Source organism: Patagioenas fasciata, chromosome 3, assembly GCF_037038585.1.
Source record: "Patagioenas fasciata isolate bPatFas1 chromosome 3, bPatFas1.hap1, whole genome shotgun sequence".
Taxonomy (NCBI): domain Eukaryota; kingdom Metazoa; phylum Chordata; class Aves; order Columbiformes; family Columbidae; genus Patagioenas; species Patagioenas fasciata.
The window spans coordinates 71,625,489-71,647,136 of NC_092522.1; the positions used below are offsets into that span (position 1 = coordinate 71,625,489).

General features: G+C 35.9%; 1 protein-coding gene across 4 annotated transcripts in view; it reads left to right on the forward strand.

Annotated features, from left to right (window-relative positions):
- Window positions 1–21,648, forward strand: part of TRDN (triadin) — a 221,109-nt gene that overhangs the window by 45,056 nt on the left and 154,405 nt on the right. For all 4 annotated transcript variants that reach the window (XM_071806589.1, XM_071806590.1, XM_071806591.1 and 1 more), the window contains 2 exons: window positions 13,777–13,827; window positions 21,080–21,139. In XM_071806589.1, coding sequence (XP_071662690.1) covers window positions 13,777–13,827; window positions 21,080–21,139 — 111 coding nt within the window. The remainder of the gene's footprint in view (window positions 1–13,776; window positions 13,828–21,079; window positions 21,140–21,648) is intronic.

The following is a 21,648-nucleotide window of genomic DNA, read 5'->3' on the forward strand; positions in this document are numbered from 1 at the left end:
CAAGATGTGTAAGCACCTCTATGTGATTTGAATTTGGTATCCATCACATTCTCTATAGGTAAGTGCCTGTATTGAAGAATCTATCACCCCAGCTGGTGCTGAGATTACAATCCAGTTTTCTCTGAAGATAATTGGAACTGGATCAGGATTCTATTTAATGACACATTTTGTTAGTCTCAATAGGGTATCCAAGATATTAATAGTCTTGAAGACCATGACCATTCATCTTTCTATGGATGATCCTTTATGTTAGGATTGAAGAAAACTTATAGACAGTGTAGGAAAACATTTCATGTCTTTACTCAATCAGTAAGAATTGCAAAAGGTTCAGCATTGCTCTGTCTCTTCTCCCAAAGAGAGAAATGGATTGTTAAATTTATAGTGGATGAGAAGGCTCTGAAGCTGTAGCATGTTGTTGGCAGGAGTGCTGGGTACGTGGGTGGAAGTCATAGTTGACTAGGCTGGGAATACTGTGGAAACACTTCACTGCTGGGGAGGCTTAATTCATAAAAGCTTTATGGACAAGACCATGCTCAGCATTGTAGTGCCGCCTTTGGAAATCAGTGATATACTCCTGCCTTACATTTTACATTGGGACACTAGGCTGTAGAAACAGAATTCAGAGAAGCCATCAAAATAAGTTGGGAGTTGCTTAAATAAGTCAGTTGGAAGTACTGAGATGACTGTTTGGACCTAAAACTCTTCCATCAAAGGAACTGAGTATCTAACTGCCAGCTTTTAATGTTGTCCTCAGTATTCAAAGCTCACAACCCTGCTCTGGAGATCAATGCCTGAGAAAGTCTTCTATCTGTTGTGTGAAGGACTTGAACAAAGAGCTGGCAAGTCCTCTGGAGCTGGTATCTTACAGGATAACTCGCATGTGAAAAGTCCCAAATTCAAACATAGTTCATCTGTCTATGCAGTAAAACAGATTTTGAGTAGGCTTTTCCATTTTCTGGATGTGTGCTCAAGATATTCCCCTCTGTTTTTCAGAGCATAAGGCATCTTATCCTTGTCTCCCTGCAAAAAGCTGTTTCTTGACTAGGCCTGATGAAGAAAGTGGTCTAAGGCCTTTTCTGGGTACATCTGTAAGCTTTCACATAGCAACATCTTCAAATAACTTGTTGTCATCTCCAGATGACTGGAGGTCTCCATTTCATCCTGGCAGCTAGGATCTAACCTTGATTATACTTGATTTTGTCACCTCTTTTTCCAGGTTACAGAAATACAATATATGTGGACTTAAGCCACCAGTCCCTTAGAAATGCCAGTGCAGAGTACTGTGCATGTCTGCTCAGTGACAGGCAGCTGTGAGCTCCTTTGAGCTGTTAGAGTCTCTCTTTGCAGACTTCGCTTAAAATTGTGTAAACATCAAGGAGCTGAATTGCTGGAGTTTAAGCTGATATCAAAGTTTTCTGAGAGCTCTGTGATGAAGTCTAGTCAACAGCTTTTCTGCTTAAGCACAGTGAAATTCACTCCCAGGGTTAAAGCTCATGAACACAGGCGGCAAAGCCCTGGGAGAATAGGCAAGAGCTCAGATGAGCTTGTGGAGGTACCGCTCTCACAAACATCACAATCTACTCCTCTGAGGACAAATCTCTTTGAGCAGCTTTTCCTAACTGATGTGTTGTGGCTATGGTCCAGAAACAAGAGATCCAGAAGAAAAGTTTTCTTAAACAAAACAGTACATTATACCTGTGATTTTTTCCCATGTGATTGCTGTTAGGACTGGGCTCAAAGGAAGATGAGCTGTAAAAATTTACTTTAAGAGTTTTGGGGTATCAAAATGTTAGCAGTTAGATCCACAAAATGAGAACGAAATTTTTAGGTTCTGGAGCATTCTCTATTTTTGCATAAAGGACTGTTTCTGTATTAAAGTCCCTTCCACTCTGCACAGCATTGCTGTCTATAGCTTTGTGAATGATCTTTTTTTAACTGGTTCTTGTGCCTGTGGTATTTGAACATCCTAAACAAAAAAAACCTGACCTGACAGATTGTGCAGTATGTTACTGCTGTCTCTAGAAGATGAGCAGTTTGACTTTTTGCACCTATTTACAGGAAACCTATCTCAAATTTCACTCTGAAAATGTGCATTGTGGTTACTGTGCCTGACTTCATAAGCACTTTTGTTGGATGTAACCCACAGTTATTGTGGTATTTCTGAATAGGCTGAGAGCTTTTGAAAAATGTCCATACCTTTTTTTGGTGTATGGACAGGCCTTCACTCTTTTGTTTTATTTACTAGCAGTTTTTTAAGATGTTAAAATGTTAGCACCAAATTTACTTTATAATGGATTAGAGTAGCTGAAAAGAACAAGAAGTTTTCTGGTTCCATAATACAATTACATACTGGAAAAAGTTCAAGGGGAGTCGTAAGGACATTGTAATGATGAAAGAAGAAAAGCATAATGATTATTACAAACCCAAAGAAATCGAAGATCACCTTCCTAGAGATGGAAATTGAAAGAAAAGATAATAAAAGTACAAGTAATGACAATGGGCTTGCACATGCAACAGGACTAATTATGAGTTTCAGAATCCTTTAGAAAGGATGTAAAGACCTCTCAAATGTCTTTGTTATTCAATTACTTTTGCCAGTCCAAGTCTTATCACAAATATTTATCTTTAATAATTGGAAAAGAGTGAATGTTTGATATTGTCCAGAAAAATAATTTTTAAAAAAGGTTCTTTGGTAGAGGTAGTGAAAGACTATTCTGCACTGAACTTTGCAGTCTTTAAAAATGCATATTCTTAACATGCTAAAACTGCAGAGAATTTTCACAAAAGATGTTGAAAAAACTGATAACTGTTTCTTGCAGACTTGAGATGTTTTTGTCTTGATCTCTTTCTAGAACAATGGTTATGACTGATAACCTTGTTCATTTTTTCATGGTTAGTTTAACCTTTAGAGACGAATTCAATTATTTGACAGATATCTGTTTTCTCATATTTTGGTCCTTTTTACTAGAAATTATTGCTACAGAAAAAGAGAGATATTTAGTATTTTTGGTGGACATTACCAACATCAGTTATGAGTTTGGAAAAGAATTGAGAAACCTGGTGCACAGAATTTGAAATAACGATCTGTAAAATATAAACAAGTGGAGACACTTCAGTATTGTCATCCATGGCCTAAAATGTCATTATTAAACTGTTCTGGAACTTCATGCCAGTTTATGTATGAGTAACTGAAAATTTAAAATCTGAACATGGTTTTCTCAGTTAGCTATCCAGGGTGCCCTTGACAAGCCATGTACACATAGCCATGCTTTTTGTATGCTAAAGTAGCATCTTCTGCTTCAAAACAGCTGATGCATTCTGGCTCAGAAACATGAATCTGGTATGTGGTCTTAGGAGTAAGTCATTGGAAACCCTTGAAAAAGATTCTAAGGTCAGAATTATTTGGTTTTTTACTCTATACTTTGAAGTTTAGGAAATTGTTTTTAAAAATATCCTTCCTTGATTTTACATTTGGGTTTAGATTAAATCCTTGTTCTGTCCATCTTTTTCTCTTGCTCTCTCTTGTGCTCTCTCTCATACACACACAAAAGTAACTCACTATCTAAGTAATTTTCATTTAAATAAATACAGTGAACTTAGAAATCTGGGTAAGAAATAAAGCATCATCTTGATGCTGTTAACCATCTCTGTATTACCAAATAGGCTTTTATTGGCATGATTATTTTATATCAACAATCAAAATAAACTTGATTTTCTTGAGGTAGAGATGAATCTCTAAATTTCTGCAAGTTACCCTATGTATGAGATAGAAAGGTGTATACAGTAGTTATATAAAATGATCCTATTATTTTTTTTACAAAAATGTCATTTAAAAAGATTAAAACAAGAAGCCAAAAACAACATAAATTTCTGTTAGAGGTTGAAATAAATTTTGTTAATTACAAATAAACCTTTCAGCAAAGCACCCAGTCCTTCTGTTTGCAGTTTGTATGAGAATATTGTTGCCTGATATTAGGCTGGTTATTAATATACTGAAGACATACATGCCATGCTCTTCTTAAAAGCTGTGGTGACTTCCAAGAGCACAGTTGGTTTCATTGACTTACCCTCAGCATCTCTGACCAAGGTGCAGTTCCCCCAGATCTGACTCCAGACACTGCCATTAACCCCCTCTTCACCCCAAGGTTAAGACAATCAGAATTATTTAACACAGACTATTTGTTTGTTCAGATATGGGTATTAATCTGCACTAACAACAATAAACATAATTCTCGCAAAAGGAAAAGTTCTCAGACCAGATAATATTCCTACATCTCCTTTTAAGGGTGATCAAGCAAACATCTACAACAGCTTTGCCTGTGAAAGAGGAGAGGTAGGAACAGCCTGCTTAGAAAAGACAAGTAGGGGATTTGCTATTTGAAAGCAGTTTTGATATTATAGTCCGTATAAGCTTGAAAATAACTGATTTGGTTATTCAGACAGGGTAGGGGAAAACGTGCTGACAAATATTTAAGGATTTAGTTCTGCAATTTATAATGTGTATCAGATTGTTTGTCTCTATTAAGCACATGAGAATGGTTATATGTGATCAGACCAAAAGTCAGCTGACCCAGTGGATGAGACGAAAGTGCTTATTGCTGCCCAAAAGTGACCAGTGCAAATGCCTCAGGAAGGACACAAGAACTCTTAAAAATATAGTGATAGTTCCCCGGAACAGTTATCTATACCCTAGACCTTTGCCGCATTCAGGGACTCGTGGAGCCATGATGTCACTGAATTCCGCAAGGACAGAGTTCTTGCATGACTGTAATCCACCTATGGCTTTCTGTGAACCCAAGGATACAGACAGTATGTACATTAGCATTTGGGAGCATAACAACCCTGGCAGCAAGTTGCTGGAATCAGTTTGGTTTTATAACAAAATTTTCAAGAAGACATTTTTCTTTCCCAAATTTCCACATGATTAATTACATGTCAATTAGTCACACTCATCTATAATCTTAAAGTCCTATACATGTTAGGAAGTTTTACTTTTAACTAAGTATTGTCAAGCAACTACCTTGTTCTGCAGTACAAATAGACTGGGTAGGATTCAGGTGAATAAACATAGCTGACTAGTGCTATTTGAGATACATGTTATCTCAGGTATAGCATGGGACGGGCAGAAATGACACAGGACAGGAGACGTGCACCCTTACAGAATACCTGATGACTACCAGAATACCTTAGGTGGTTTAAAATGCTACCAAGTGCCTATTAAGATACTAGCATTTGAAATCCTATACTATAAGGGTTTTCTAAAGTTTAAAATAACTATAAGTTACAATATAAATAATAATTTGTTATTACTTTAATTTATATCAGAAGAATAACTGGAAAATTCACATTGTTAGCTGACATGGCAACTAGTTATTTCTGGGCAAAATACTGAAATTAGAACATCATCTTATATCATTTAGAAGTCCTTTTGTTATATAGTAACAAATCTGGAAAAATAAAGAAAATAAGTGGGTTTTCTGGAGGTGATATTCAAGTTCAGAAAACAGTTTTGAACAAAACAATTGGAAATGAACTAGAGGAAAGAAATTCAGAGTACCATAGATGCAACCTGAAAACTGAGTTGCTTGTGTGGTGGTTACATGCGTGTCTTAGAAATCAATTATGCATTTCCATTCATCCCTGAAGTATATCTCTATGTGTACTGGTAATGCCTTCTGAATTCAGTTTCTTTTATGCTGCCATATGGTAATGTTCACTTTTCTGTGTATGAGTTGCTATTATAGATGTCTCTAAAAGGCTTTCGCTGTTTGCCTAGGCTACATTTTACTACAAAGCATTTTGTGTATCTTTGTGTAAAGTACATCGTCTATTAGATGATGATAATCATTGATAATCAATCACAATTCTCAGATGTCAAACTGCTTTTCCAGAAATGCATTTTTTGCATTTTTGTGCCATCCATTTCTGTTATTAATATTCTTTTAACAATCTCATCCTGTTTTACTTACTCTGATCAATACAGTAATAGCATATCCACTATAAAATAGCATTTTATAATGTAAAGAAATATTTTCCACATTATCCAGATGAAACAAAACTGCATACCACTAGGGAATAGAGATGTTCATTTATAGTTCTTTTGCCTATTGAAGAACAGTAATTGAGTTTCGAGTTGAAACATTTTAATTCAAACTTGCCGTCTGTCTTTTAAAACATAGAGAGAACTTTGAGCCGAAGGCTAGTAAGAATCCTGGGCAGAAGTATAGCAGCACAAAGGTTTGCAGCTGTTTAAGCTACCTTCTTAAATCAGGGAAACCTTAAGTGAGGTTATCCATCTTACCTTGGTGGACATCTCCATTTGTGCCCCAGCAGTAGACTACTGGGCAGGTTCTCACCCTAAAAGAAGAGGGGAGTGTTGGGCAGATGCCCTCCTGGCTGGGATGCTGCTGTGCCTGAGACAGGACAAACGCCTGACCTGGTAATTGAAGGGCTCATCCAATACTCAGTTAAACTCACAACAGCAGAATTGGGGGTCCTGCATGTTCCCGAGAGAACTCAACCCCCCCTCCAACAGTGACTGTTGTGCCCGGAGGAGATATAGCAAGTGGGGCCCGATGCTCACGACCCACAGAAACTGTACGTCCCGCGTGCAAGGTCCCTAGAGAATCAATTGTATCTATAGTGACTGAATTTATAGGAATATATATTTGCAGAGTAATACATTAAGGTGGGATGTGGAGAGCTGATGTTTTTTAAATCTGAGCAGAGAAGTCTATTTTTTCCTCCTTTCATTAATAAATAAATAAATAAGACGAAAACAAAAAAACAACCAACCAACCAAACAAACAAACAAAAAAAAAAAACCAGAACCGAAACCAAACAAACAAAAAATAGGATACATATATATGGGAAAAGATTTCTTTGATACTAATCAAGACTAGAGTTTTCTATATATTACTGAATATCATTTTGCTCTACTTAGAGATCTATATTTTTTGTCAGCATCTTGCCTGCATAAAATTACATTCAATTAAATAGAGACTCTGATAAAATTAATTGTGAAAAACGTCATTTAAAACTGGTCCAATAACATTTTTGCTGGCTGGAATCCATAGAGAGAAACATGTCAAGACAATTTTACTTTCCATGAAAAACAAAAAAAAGAAAAACCTGTTTTTGATCACATGGCTCTATCTGTTATTCATTGAGGTTAGGATTTTTTGTGGTTATTATTTTGTTTTAATCTAAGTGTAATTAGCATCCTTTTACATTTCAGAACCAAGCTACAGAACTGCAGTCTGGAAATGAAAACAAAAAAAACATAAAGCAAAACAAACCACAAACAAATACACACCCCCACACCCCCCACCCAACACAGTCTTAATACATTTACATACTTAAAAAAAAAAAATCTTTAGGGCTGAAGATCTTTTAGTCTCTTCCCCTTTTAATTCTTTCAAAACCCCAGTCATTAAAATTCCTTCATCTAAACCAACCTGCACAACGGCTTCCTGAACGAAGCCAGTGCAGCTTACCGGATAGTCAGAGATAATTACTAGTAACCTCCTTCCCTTGAAAAGAGAAGATATTGCTTTTCTGCTGCAAATGGAAACCTTACCAGAGGGAAAAGTAAACCCAAAACATAAAATCAGCTGGGCTTTAGAAAGAAGAGAGATGAAAAATGGTTGTGCATTGTGTTAAATTCCATTTGCTTCAGTAAATTGATATTTTCAAGCTGGAATTTGCCAAAATCATTTTCTTTATTTTTGTGGAGGATGTAGTACAACTTTTGGATTTATCTCAAAGAGACAAATCTTAAGAGATCTATGTAACAGCTGCCATGTTTACAGCTAATTCTTCATCCTTAGGGACACTCCTCAGCAAGATGATGGAGTTGTCAGCAGGTCACCTACAGTGAATTCCTATTATAGTCCAGTGAAATTACAATAGTGTGGAAACAATTGAGTATCACTTGAACTGGAATCTAATAATCTATTTATTTTTGTCCTGTTTCAGCATTATAAATAATGCTTAACATTTACCTGCAAGGTCATGTTAGATCCCTATATTTTTGGGAAAACATGAAGTCTACTTGCTTGCTGTATGCTACTCAAGATAGGTAGATTGTTCAGAAATATTTGAGGGTCATGTTCTCTGTATCTCTAACAGCTGTTTAGTGATGCCAAACAAAGTATCAGGTTGAGGGAATAAAGGCAACTGAGGTGAAGTAGCTGAGCTTTGCTGAATACATTTAGGACTAATCAAAAGCACTTCACCGAAATGTTTAGTTTAGAAAAATATGTTGGTTTGGGTAAATATACACCAGAGCAGAGGCCGTTCACCAAGAAGAATGAGAAATTCTCTTTTGTGACCTTTGTCCAAAGTAGTCTTATACAACAAATGAAAGAGATGCTGTATAATTCTGAAAAATATGAAAGAGGAAAAAAAAAAAAAACACCTTCATTCTCACTCTAAATTGTACTTGTGATTTCCAAAGAGATAGATACACAATTTTGAAACCATACTTCAAAGTCACTATGGCCTGGTATCTCACAAACTGGATAAGTGCACAAACGATTCAACATTTTCACTAGTAAGAAGCAATTTATCTCCTCATTCAAGAAAGATCTTAGACACCTGACTGCAGGAAAAGTTGTTCTGTACCCCAACCTGAATTACTATGAATCCTCAGAAAAGGGCAAGATCTAAGAAAACAATGGGGATAAGACTGCTACTAGCAAGGTCAGAGGGAAGTCACCTGAATTAGTCTTATGTGACACTCGGACTTTCCAACACTGGATGTTAGTACTTAAAGCCTTTTATTACACTGTCTTTGGTTCCTGGATAGAAGCATAATACACCAATTTGAATCCCCAATGAAATATTTCCTATTCTTCACTTACCCCACCCCCACTGCGTTTTTTCTTGTTGCAATTTTTTTTTTCTCTAGAGTATAGCTACATGATTTATTAGTAGTTAGCTGGAAGTTTCTTTAATGCACAAATTCCTCTACTCCCCTTCTAGCCCCACAAGGATAACTGTCACCCTCACCAGCTGGTACTATCTAAATTAAAAATAGACATCAACTGCACTATTGCAAATTTCTCCTGAGGATACCAGCAGCAAGAGGGTTGACTACAGTTCTTCATACAGACAGCATCTAGAAACACATTAAAAATGACATCCCTCTCATCTTCTGAAGCTCTTAACACCACTCACTCTTGCCTTGCCCTCAGTATCTATCTCTACCAACTCTTCAGGATAATCAGCTGCCTGCTGCCAATTAGTCCTGATAAACTAGCAAGGATGTAGCCCCATTAAATTGCTGGTAATAGCTGTAAGGATTTTGACTGCTCAATGGCAAATTATTAACCTCTGGTTCACAAGGACTCTGAATAGGATTCATTTTCCTCTTTGTAAGAGAAAGAATGTCAAGGCACCGAAGGTGTATATTGTTGTTAGCAGTAGGAGATTATGAAGAAGATGACCAACCGGTAAAATTTGCTTATAAAGTACAATGTACTATCATTTCAAGTGAAATTCCATCTGTTCAATTATACCTTTAAAACAGTAGATACATCAAACCTGCGTCACATCCTCACTACAGTTTTTAAGTAGAAACAGGAAGGCTTTAAGCATGAGGAGATAATATTGATTGTCAGTGATTGGAGTTAAATTCTCAATTGTTTTCCTGATTTTCTGGTTTACCTTAAGTAAAGCATTCTTGGGTTCCAGATGGGGACAATAATCCTTTCTTTTTTCCCTCACTTGGCATCTCATATCATTGATATTATTTTTTTGGTTTTGGGGTTTTTTTAAGGCATATTTCATCCATAAGATGGAAACTCATAAGAGGGTGAGGTTGAATAGCTGTTTTAACAATGCCAGATTCCTACTCAGCACTTCATCATCTCGTGAAGCAAGATGCTGGGCTATGCTTTCCCACTAAGAGAAGAAAGGTAGTCCTCTTGAAGTTTAAACACCTGTGTTACAGAGATGGGATATTACACCGTGCTATGAATCCATGTGGTAACTAGAGCAAGTTATGTGGGCCGAGGCACATAGGTGCAATCACAATACAATACAATTAAAATAGCTAAGAATAATGCTATATATTTTACTGTGTTAAAAGGGTGGTAACAAAAAATCAAAATCAGAAACAAGAGAGCAGACAAAGAAGGGAAACCTGTTTCAGGAACCAGGAGAATCTTGTGTTTTTCCGGGAGGAGCTGTGCCTCTTATTTCACGCTGATGTAAACCTGCACAGTGCTGCACCACTAGGTCACATGGATTCAGGGGACTAATTTTCTTTCTCCCTCCCTGATCTTCCTGGAGCTGGGGTTTCATAGTGTACAGCTGGTGCTGGGCTGTTTTTAGACGCTGTAAACTGCTGTTAATGATGATTAGCTGGGTGAGAGGTGGGGAAGCTAGTGCTGAAACTGCATGTTCAACAGGGATTGTCAGTAAAGCTGCCTGTGATACTGATCCTCAGGTGACTGTGAGGGCCTGCTTTGGGTCAACAGTAGATAGATATAATGGCCTGCTAACAATATAGTTGAATATATCTCCTTTTAGCATGCTGAAATGGTCAGTGAGGAGACTACTAGCTTCCCTTCTTGTAGTTATTTAAATAATTACCCTGCATGTTCTGTATAACTGCACAAGACCTGAGGTTTACAGAAGCTGATGTCAAGCAGTATCCATATTTAAGGAAATAAAGTATTTATCCATTCAAAACCCAAGAAAGGCAAGAGGAAAGGTGATTTTTCATGTCTACTTGATAACCGAAGAAAACAAGCAATGAAGTACAGCTTTTAAAGTACATACTGCCTTACAATAATTTAATAAACTGTGCTGTCATCTCATAAAGATGCAGGATGGTTGCCGTGGTGACAAAGATTATCCTTGCTGCTTCTTGATTCTGTCATTTTTCTAAATACGAATTCATAATATTTAGGATTTATTAACAATGTGTCACATTGATAGAGATAAATTACATGCTTTAAACTGGCCATGTAAGTCTTCTATGATATTATAGCCACCCTGTCAACTCAGCAATAAGATACGATGTGATTACTGGAAAATTAAAGCTATTTGTCATAAAAGATGAAGCAGAGAGTATAAAAACTCTCAGAACAGAAGAAAAGTCTCGAATAACCTAATATGTTTCCCTCATTTTAGATGTTTTGGAATTAGCAAAGAGTCAGTGTTTTCTGTCTTGTAAATTGATCAAGATCAACATATAAAGAGACTACATTTATTTGTGCTGGGAAAATTTAAGTTGTGATGTGTCAGAATTTATGTGCTCCAGGCTGCAATTTTTATGATGGTTCAAGATACAATGGAGAGCTTGTGAAGAGATTCTAATGAGGGCACACATTGCAATATATAAAAACATACATACACACACTTAAGTATTATAAAGATGTATTTCACTTCGAGGAATATGTGTAGGGTTTTTTGTGATGTGTGTTAGCCTAATTGCAGCAGCACATTAGATAAGAATCTCAGTGTAGCTGTTTAGAAAGTATCTTTTTGTGTATCTTACTGAAGTATTTGTGTCAAGCAAACTTTACTGATATAGTGTGAGGCTAACTGAGATGGCCAGGCAGTGATCTATACATATTTTGCAATCAAATTATCAAAAAGAAATTCCCTAAAACCACAGTAACTTTAAAAACCTTTTTTTTTAATCACAAAAGTTTATATTTTACTTATTTTTTCAATAAAAAGAGGCCTGTGTTCTCTAGCAAGACATAATAGGTGGTCAGAATGCAATGGAGCTGAGGCATTCTAAAGCAAGCAAGGAATATGTGTTCGTGTAGATGACTCTGCCTGAAGAATGTGGTTTATCACTTAGTGGGCCTTATTCGTATCTGTGTGTAGGATGATCTCCTGGGCCAGGTGAGATATGTCTCTACTGTATGTTGCCAAGCAGAGGCAGTGACTCAGCTTTCTTTAACTGCATTAAGTCAGGGTTTGGAGGCAATCTGGAGCAGCAGCATGGAGAACTGCTCAGGTGTGTTTAGATTCAGGGAGCAATCCTACAACTCTTCTTGTCTTGCACCATTCTTACCACTTATGCTTCTGAAACTAGTTTATGCATCCTTTTAAGCAGAAGAAATGGAAAAAGTTTGAAAATCCAGCAACTAGGCTCTATGACTTGATAGAAATAAAAAATCCTCACATAGCTGCAGAAAGAAAAATACTCCAGATTCAGCTGAAATACAGTAAATCAATATGGCATCGTTTCTTCCTAATCGCAACCTTTGAGTTTTATAGAACAATAAATGAAAACCAAAGAGAAAGATCTTTTAGCTTAATGGCATCATATAACTAGCTTAGTTATGCTGCCATACATAAGTGGCTAACAGTGATACTTATTTTGGCCTTTATTACCCTTTATCTCAGTGAAATAATGTTCTCTCTATCTGAAGATAACATAGGCTGATGCCATAGAATAGTTATGTTTCTTAAAAACCAGACACAGTTATTTCAGATGTCAAATACTTTCCAATAAAAATGTTCTGTATTTATTTTCAAGGGTCTGTGTAAAGATGAGAGTACTGTGAAAGGAAAATACCATTTTCTACTGTATCTTTTTGGCAATGTGCATCCTGTCACATTCTGAGCAAATGACTAAGGGTATAAGTGGAAGATTTTAGTTGTCTTCAATAGCCACTAAAGTAGCTCCTTACAGTTGAGATGTTATATGTGTAACTTCTTCTCTGTTCGATTAATTCTAGGGTCTGTGTTTTTGTTGTTTAGACCCTGCATATTAAATCTAACCCTAAAACATAAAGAAGCACCTCTCATATAGTCTAGTGAGATTTCCATGTGCTTTTGTCAAAGATGTGTTTGATTCAACAACTAATACCAGTTTTCTACCGCAGGAAATGTATGCACAATACCATAAACCAGACACTCTATCGTCTTAATTACTTTATCGAGCACCTATAATATATGACCCTTACATTTCTACCACTCTACGCAAATAGTGTTATACAAGCTTGCTTTAATTCTTGTTTGCTCTTTCTCCAATTCAACATTTTACATTTTTGTAATTATCCTGGTTTTGCCACAATAAGGAAAGTAGGAAAAAATCAGTAACAGAGTTCTATAATGGTAATTTAATATCAGTGTCACAGATGAGGAGTTTTGTTCTAAAGAGATGGCACAGCAAGAGCAGGAAATACTGTACTACTTCCTCTTCTAACATGACAGTTCTCAGTGCGTTGGTGTACAGCATGATTAAAATGAGTCATTCTTTGAGATAACAATCTCTAACCTAGAAACTTCATCTCTGTAATTTACATACAGCATTGAATCCACATTTTGCTCTGTCTTGGAGCTACCAATTGAGGATTTGAGCTTTAAAAAATGTAGAAAATGTAGTAAAAAGAACAGTTTTTTCTTCCAGAGGTAATTTGGAAAACATAAAATACTAATCCTGGCAAGCAAGAAAAATGTTTAGTAAAATAAAGGGTTTTTGTGATTCAAGACCAACGCATGTTACTGTATAGCTCTTACAGATGAGCAAAAGCTATTCGTGACTTTAAAAGTAGCTCTATTGCTCAATTAAAAACAGAATAATTATTGAAGTAATGTAATGTTATGATTTTTGTTCATATATTTTGTCTGTGTATATACAAATACAAATTTATCCTGTATAATTCTGAATATGAAGATGATAAAGCCTTAGTTCTGTTATAATATACAAAGCACTTGGTTATTTTGTATTATAATAATGCATCTGATTTTGTTGTTTGTGAAAATCATTTTAATATTGATAACTCTGCATTGTGTTGTTTTCAGAAATTCATAAACAGAAACCGGAGAGACATGAAAAACGAACAGCACCAAAGGGTAACTTTATTTTTTTTTGTCTGTTTACCTACATGTATGTAATATACAGTGTATTTGTTGACTACATGTTAGCATTGTTGTGTTATAGAAACACTCAAAGATCAACTGGCACAGACAACAAATGTTCAAAAATTCATGTATACTCTAGCATTAACAAGTAGTGTCATTGTATGTTAGTGTGGCTATATTGTAAATGCACATTCATAATAAGATTCCTCTGCCCAGACTTATCCAGAAATCTCTTTTGTAGCAAAGGTGCAAGAAAGTAGAGTGCTGGTGAACTTCCTTTGGTGCAAAAGGCGTGAAGTGTGTTGGGCAAGGAAGAAAGCAAATTTATAGGCCAGTGGGTGCCATTCGAGTTAGGAACTTGTAGTTAACAGTGAGCCAGGTGTGTATTAGAGATAAGAAAAGCCTCTATTTCAAGAACCTACTCTTCTTCAGACTGTTTAATATCCTCTAACTGGCACTTTCCAAAAATCCACAAAGGAACTGATTTGGACTGGTTTTCAGAGATCATGTAAAGAACAAAGCTTCCTGGGATATGTGCAGATTTTTTGCCTAAGAAGGCCTCCTATGTAAAGGTCAGGTTACATAAAATTTGATGAGCATCTCTCTGATGCACCAGTGCTGTGCTCAGTAATGTCAGGAGAAAGCAAGAAGGAAGCTTATTAAAAATTGTGTATATACATTTATCCTCCCAGACACTATTATATTAATTTCTGCATATAGTCTTTATATTTTTATAGTTTTTTACACCTGTAGTGCTAGCTTTCCAGTTCTGTATTTATCAGGGTCACCTGGAGTACCTAGAACAGTTTCCCAACTCCTCTATAAATCATGTTGCATGAAAACGAAATTTTTAGGGTGTCAGCATGCTGGCCAGGCAATAATGAACTCAGATCCATTAGCAAGGGATCCCAGTTAAGGTCTTTTCAAGTACAGTATCCTACAAACACAAATGAAGTTGCAGCCTTGATCAAAACAGCCTCCTGTGTACTGTTTCATCTATGCAGAAGTGCACTGTTTTACACAGAAGAACATCAATGTTGCAGAAATGATTGTTAAGAAGTTATAAGACATCAGAAAAAAAGCATTCAGGTGTCATTAGCTAAGTTCCTTGTGTATGTGTATATCTGATAATGCAGTCTTTAATTCACTTACTGAAGCATAGGACAATTTTTTTTTTCTATTTTCTGTTTTCATATTTAAACCCAAAAATACATCTTCTACATAAGAGGAACAATTATAAGAAAACATACTGTCTGGCCTCCAGCTAGAGCATGATAAAGGCATGAATCTTTAGGTAATTTTACTCTTACCTTCTGAAGTACCTCCAGGAACCATATGTAAACACCATCTTTTATTGTTTTTAATAGGAAAAATCTAAAGACAAAATTAATGTTTTAGTAAAAGCAAACACTACAAAGAAATTTCAGTCCTCCACCCACAAATACAAGGGCACTAGAGTTTTAAAAATAATGTTAAGTGTCTTGGTGAATTGTCAAAGCCCATGAATCCAAGACCCAAGATTTACAAACTAGTTCCATCCATAAGCCTCACTTTAAAAGATTGTATCAAATTATGAGGAATAGATACTTTGAATGGAAATCTCAGATGAAAGTGGCTGAAATTATAAGTAAGATTCTTACAGTATTAAGACCCAGGCAAACTTGTATCCTAAAATTTGCTTTTAATTAGATATTTTTATAAACTGCTACTGATAAAGTCCATTTCAATTATTGTACCTAGTCAATTTAATCCTGAAAAGAATAAATAACTCTGAGAAATGACCAAACAAAGGATTTGTTCATGCTTAAGAACACTGAAATTAAATTATTTCATGATTATGTGTACTACAAAATAGTCTTTCCAATTTGGTATTTGATTTATTAGTACTTTCACAAGGGCCAACAGCATCCTGAACTGCATGAGCAGGAGCTCAGTCAGTCAGTGGAGTTAAAAGGATTAACTGTATTCAGCTCTCATGAAGCCTTATCTAGATATTGCATCCAGTCCCAGGCTTCCCAGTACAGGAAAAACGTGAATAAACTGGTGTGAGTTCGGTGTGGAGCCACGACAATGGCCCTGGCTGGAGCAGTTGTCTGGAGGAGGGAGTCTGAGGGTTGGGACTGGCTCAGCCAGGGGTAGCTGTCCTGTGACTTTGTCATGTTGTGACATACACAGACTTTTCAAGGCTCTGAGCTGCTGCTGAAGGCTTTTTAAGAAGTAAGTGTTATAACTGTTATTGCTCTTATAATGAATAATATGTAACTATGTAAAACTTCAGGAACAAGGAAGAACAATAATAAAATATATTGAAATTAAAAAAACTATTAGTATATAATTTATCTCTAATGATAATCCAAATGAATTGATATTTTCTGATTTTTATGGAAAACTGATATTAGCAGTGAAATGAATTTACCTGCATTTCTGGGAAATATCTCTTATTACAGCAGGTATTGATAAGGAATGGGAGAAGATGATCTACTGTGTGGTTTTTCCCAAATACACTTCATTTATACATTCATGTTGGAGTAGAGGAATGGAAGAAGACACAGTGATGATGAAATGCTACCTCTGACAGCCATAGATTAAATCACAATGATTTTAGAACAGACATTTTTGTGCCTCTGAATTAGCACTAGCCTTGCTTTTCTGCTGAAAGTATCTCTGAATTCAGCCTGATTTGACAAATCAATTCCAAGGCTTTCAAAACTGTTTCATTTACTATGTGTAGCACACATCTGTCCCTCCTACCCCTGACAACTTGTTAATAGGGCCATACTTATAATGCAAATATTGAGTATCATAGAATAAATCTGTCTTTGTTTTAGCGTATGGATAAATTATGAGATTATAAAGATAAATATTATGTGTCCCCATAATTTAATTTGCTGTAGCTGAAAGATAAGGTATTTGAGACAGATGGATAGATAAATAGAACTGGACTATACAAATCCACAGTGTACTAGAGACTCAAATAAATTGACCAGATTAGCAATGTAAATGGTGTATTTACATTTGGCACAGGGGCTGTCTACCCTGATTTCTGGAGATATGACTACAGATATACCTGATTTAACTTTAGGTAACATGTAGCTGCAGTGGCTCAGGTACAGCTGTCAAGTATTTATTCAGCTGTATGGATTTACAGCAGCCTAGGGTGAAGCCAATGCTACAGGCGGTTTGACTACCACCAGTAGCCATCAAACCTAAACCTTAATTCAGATGGATGTAACACTATCTATCTAACTGCTGCAATTAAATCTAATTTTAAGTTGTACAAATATGTACCTCATGAGACACTGTGTCGCTCTTATAGGCATTTAGGTTTGGTGTCAAAGGGCTAAACCCACCGCAGGGTTGGGCACTGCAGTGAGCAGCTTGTGCTTGACTGGTGCCAGTTAGGGAAGGGCTGGCCAAGCTCAGAGATAGGCCTCTTCTCCCTCCACAGACACCTGAGGTGATTTGTAATGACTGCAGGTGTCTCCACAGTTCATTAATTTCTGGGATTTCCTTAGGTTATTGTTTCCAACCTGGAAACCTGTGCCCCTCTCCGGATCAAGCCTTTTCTCTATTTTGTTTTATTTTGTTTTATTTTATTTTATTTTATTTTATTTTATTTTATTTTATTTTATTTTATTTTATTATTTCATTTCATTTCATTTGTATTTTGAGTGTTCATTCAAGAAGAATTAATTTATACCCACCTAAGTTTACTTCTGAATGAAAACATCTACATAGAGATTTAATGCTCTCTGACTACTGCACTCTAACTTCATTGTACTGGTTCATTTATCTTAACTTTCCTGAGTGTTGCTCTGTAGACAAGCACTTAGTCAGTTAGCTGGAGCAAGCAATCTCTGCTTCATGCTTACTGCACTCATCACCTAGCTTTATACCAAGCAGCAGACTTAAGACTTACTCAACTGGATACTATTTTTACTTCCCTTCAGTATGGAATTAGTGCCTCCTTATTACATCTCTTTTTACACTCGCTTTTTTGGGATGGGGAATGTCTCTGTCTCAAACACTTTAATGAAGAAAAACTAAATCACATCCCCTTGCCTATGTTTTCCACTTGATGCAAATCAAATATTCTCTTAGATGACTAAAATTTGGAAAAATGTTCCACATATATGCTATGCTTCTTGTTTTTTAATTGTATGTGAAGTAGATAGCAACATTTTAATATTTTTAATTTTGGAATACAATGTTAAATTACCTTAAAATTTTCAATTATAAGCTCCTGTTTCAGATTATTTATAAATTTACCACTCTCCAGTTACTGAGGATGAAATTTTTCATGCTCATCTTTTTGCCTCAGGCTGAGTTTTCATTCAAAGTTGTATAAAAATGTTTCAGCAGTTTCCAAAATCTAGGTTAGTGAAAATTAGATTGGGGTGTTATATTTTTTCCAAGGCTAATAACAGTTCATTCCGAGCTTATGCTTTCTTGGTATTTGCAAGGAACTCCAAGAAAACTTCTTTAAGTTGTGGGAAAATTTTAGCTTACACAATTGTCATAAAACTAGTTTTAGTTATTCTTCTTATTTTTCTGGATGAATCCGGTATCCTATTAAAAATGAAAAGAGGTGATCTTTTAATTATAAAGTATGTCATAAAGCAAATGAAACGGTTGAATTAAAGTTGAATGAGAAATTTTAGTTCCAGCATTTTTCAGCTGAAGAATACTTGACTTCACAGCCTTAAAAACATTTTCATGTGCTTTCTCATTGTTTTTTTATATGCAAAAAAAGGGAAATCTTATTAACTCTTATTTGTCTAACAGAAACATGCCAGTATGGCCAGCCTAGCTTATTTCTAAAACTTAGTGCTTGCACCTAAGCACTGGGGGCTTGAAAACCAACATTAATTAAGCCTTTTAAAATAGATATCCAAGAGACTAAATCTGGAAAAGGTCTGTAGATGATGGAGTATTTTCTATGACAGAGCCTTTAGGACTACATAAGAAGTTGAACATGAAAACATTTCTGGGGGAGGGAAACAGAGTTAATACGTAAAAGAAAAATCATGTTTAAGTTTGTCAGATCAAAAGCTTCCATGGACTTTGCTGTCCTTTCTGCACTGTGATTAAAGAGTCAAAAATGGTCAGTCATCATAGCCCTGAAACATGAACCCTTTAATTTTTGGCAACACCTTCCCTGGATAAGGTTGTACCCAAAAGCCATAGCTCTGACACTGTCCATAAGAGGTAAAAGTAAACATCACAATCTGAGATTAGCAAGCTCTGAAGCAATGGGGATATCAACACACAGGGTAGAACTTTTGGACTAACCAGACATCACCTTCAGCCTATCACTGGGAAGAGAAAAATAGCTTATGCTTATGCCAGCCTGGTCTCTGCTTATTCACATTCCAGGCTGCCTGCCCAGATATATCAAGTTACTTTTATTTCTCAGGATGGAGCCAGCTGATCCCTTTTCCATGTTTTTAGCTTGGAGTCCCACAAATACCAATGTTTCCTTGCATTTTAGCCCTTTATAAGATTTTTATGGTTTGAAGGAACCTTAAATGAGGGGGGGTTTATTCACTTTAAGGTCTGCTGACATTCAGTTCAGTTAGTGTCATTAAAGGCTTGTAGTTTGTTCATTTGTTTGTTAGTTTTCCAAAGCATGAGATAGAGAAATGCTATAGACAAACTAGAATAAATTAAGAAAAAAAAAAAAAAGTCTCCATTACACAAGTTAGAGGTTCTGTAGCCAAGAAAAAGCTTTCTGTTTGTCAGTCTGTTCTGCATAGTAAAGCTATATTTTTTGGCACAGAGAGCAAAGGGTTTTTGTCCAATGTGCAGAAGCTCATGTTTCACTTTCATTGACCATTACACAACTATTATTTGCAAAACTATGTTATTGCCCCGTCCAAAACTGATGACACGCTGGCTCAAAGTGCTTTCCAAGGAGCTGGTACCTGCTAATAGAAATGTAAGATGTAAAAGCATGCTACAGTTTCCACAAAAATATTCAGTCTAAGTTCTACACAGTATAGGGGGCGAGGTTTCCTTGGTGTGCTTTTCCTTGGTGTGCTGCTAGATGTCCTAAAGCAATTGAGTGAGCTACAGTCAGTAATCCATTCAATAATACATTCCTGCTGTCGCTGTGCTCTTCACAGCCTGTTTTTTTTTACTGTAAATTGCTGTGCACATTCCTTAAAGGCTTTGAAAAATTTCCATTCAATCTCTTTACACTGTACTGCTAATTGTATCAACAATAATTTACCTGTTATGATGAGAAATGTATTTGAATAATGCAAACACATGCAAGACATAATTAAATTACTGAAAGTTTGGAATATTTTTTCTTAAAGACATGGACCTATTTTTAATGAGGAAATATTTAAACAACAAAAAAATGCTTGCACCTCTATGAAATGACATTTGCTGCAAAGCTAGTGAAACAAATGTATGCAAAAACATCACTATGCTTGTACATAAAGCTCACAGTTGTTTTCTAATCAAAGTTATATTTTCTGTGGTTTACTTGCTGACAGAAATTTGAGTACTGCAAAAGATATTTTTTTTCCCTGAAATTGCAAAATGCTAGTCTTTGAGTAGTAGAGGCCAACAAGGACCATTTTTGTCTAAATCATTAGGGTGTGGAATACAACAATGTCCAAAAACGTGGACTGAATGTTGGGTGGGCAATAGAGACCATAAGGATTTGTGTTTGCCTGCTTCTAGCAGGGCGTGTAGTTGGTTGTGTTTTGAACAGCTGCTCTTTCTGAAGTTAGACTCTGATTAAAAGAGATGTTTTCTTGTTTATCTATCCTGTGGCTGAAGTAGCAGCTAAAAATAAAGAAAAAAGAGCATGGAAAGCAATATCCTAGCTGTTTTGGTTAAGAGTAGAAAGCAATGCAGTCAAGGACTGAAAATAATTCCCTATGTCAGAAATCTTAGAGTCAGGATGCTTGTGTAATGTGATCGAAAGAGATTCCACAAATTAGATTAAAGTTTCTGAATAATCACTTATTTTGCAAAAATATGGTCTAACATCTGAAGGCTTACTCAAGGAAAAATATTTATATTGGACGTGGAATTAAGTATTGACATTAACAAGGTCTATACGTCAACTAGTACCTGTCACTCAGAGCTAAAATCCATTATTTGATTTCACAAATATTTTTCCTTGGTCACTTTGGTGAAAAAATAAGTGGACAGAATGCCTCCAGATTACAGATTTATTGTGTATTATTATTATTATTATTATTATTATTATTATTATTATTTCTAGTAATTCACAGAGACAAACCTGAAAAACAAGAAAAAGTTGAGAGGAAAGAACCTCCAAAGGGTATGTATTCAGCATCTGATATTCTTTGTCTTTTTACCTGTTGTTCGAAATGGCCTAATTTATTGACTTCTTGTAAATCCCAATTATGTTTAAGGGTAGAGGATGTGTTGTGAAAGCCAGCTGGAAGGAGAATGAGCATTTTAAAAGCACTTTGAATTAATCTCTCTGCAGAAGGGCTAAAATTATTTTTAGAGATTAATGAATAAGTATTTACAGTACTATTAACTTGTGTAAATATGCCCAGAGCATAAATAGGTGCCTTTTTTATTCTTCTTGCATAAATCCAAGCATAATATTTGTCTTTGGGAGTACTGGTGAGCAAAACATAATGAGTAAATTACACCATACAAGGCACAGTCCCTGGAGGTATTCTGCTTCAGAGACCTGCCTTAGAAAAGATATTCCCCAGACTCATTTCAGAGACACTGGGGAGAGGGTGTTAGAGAGGACTTACTAACTTGCTGTTGATATATGCCAACAACAAATTACAGATCCGCCTGTTGTAGGAG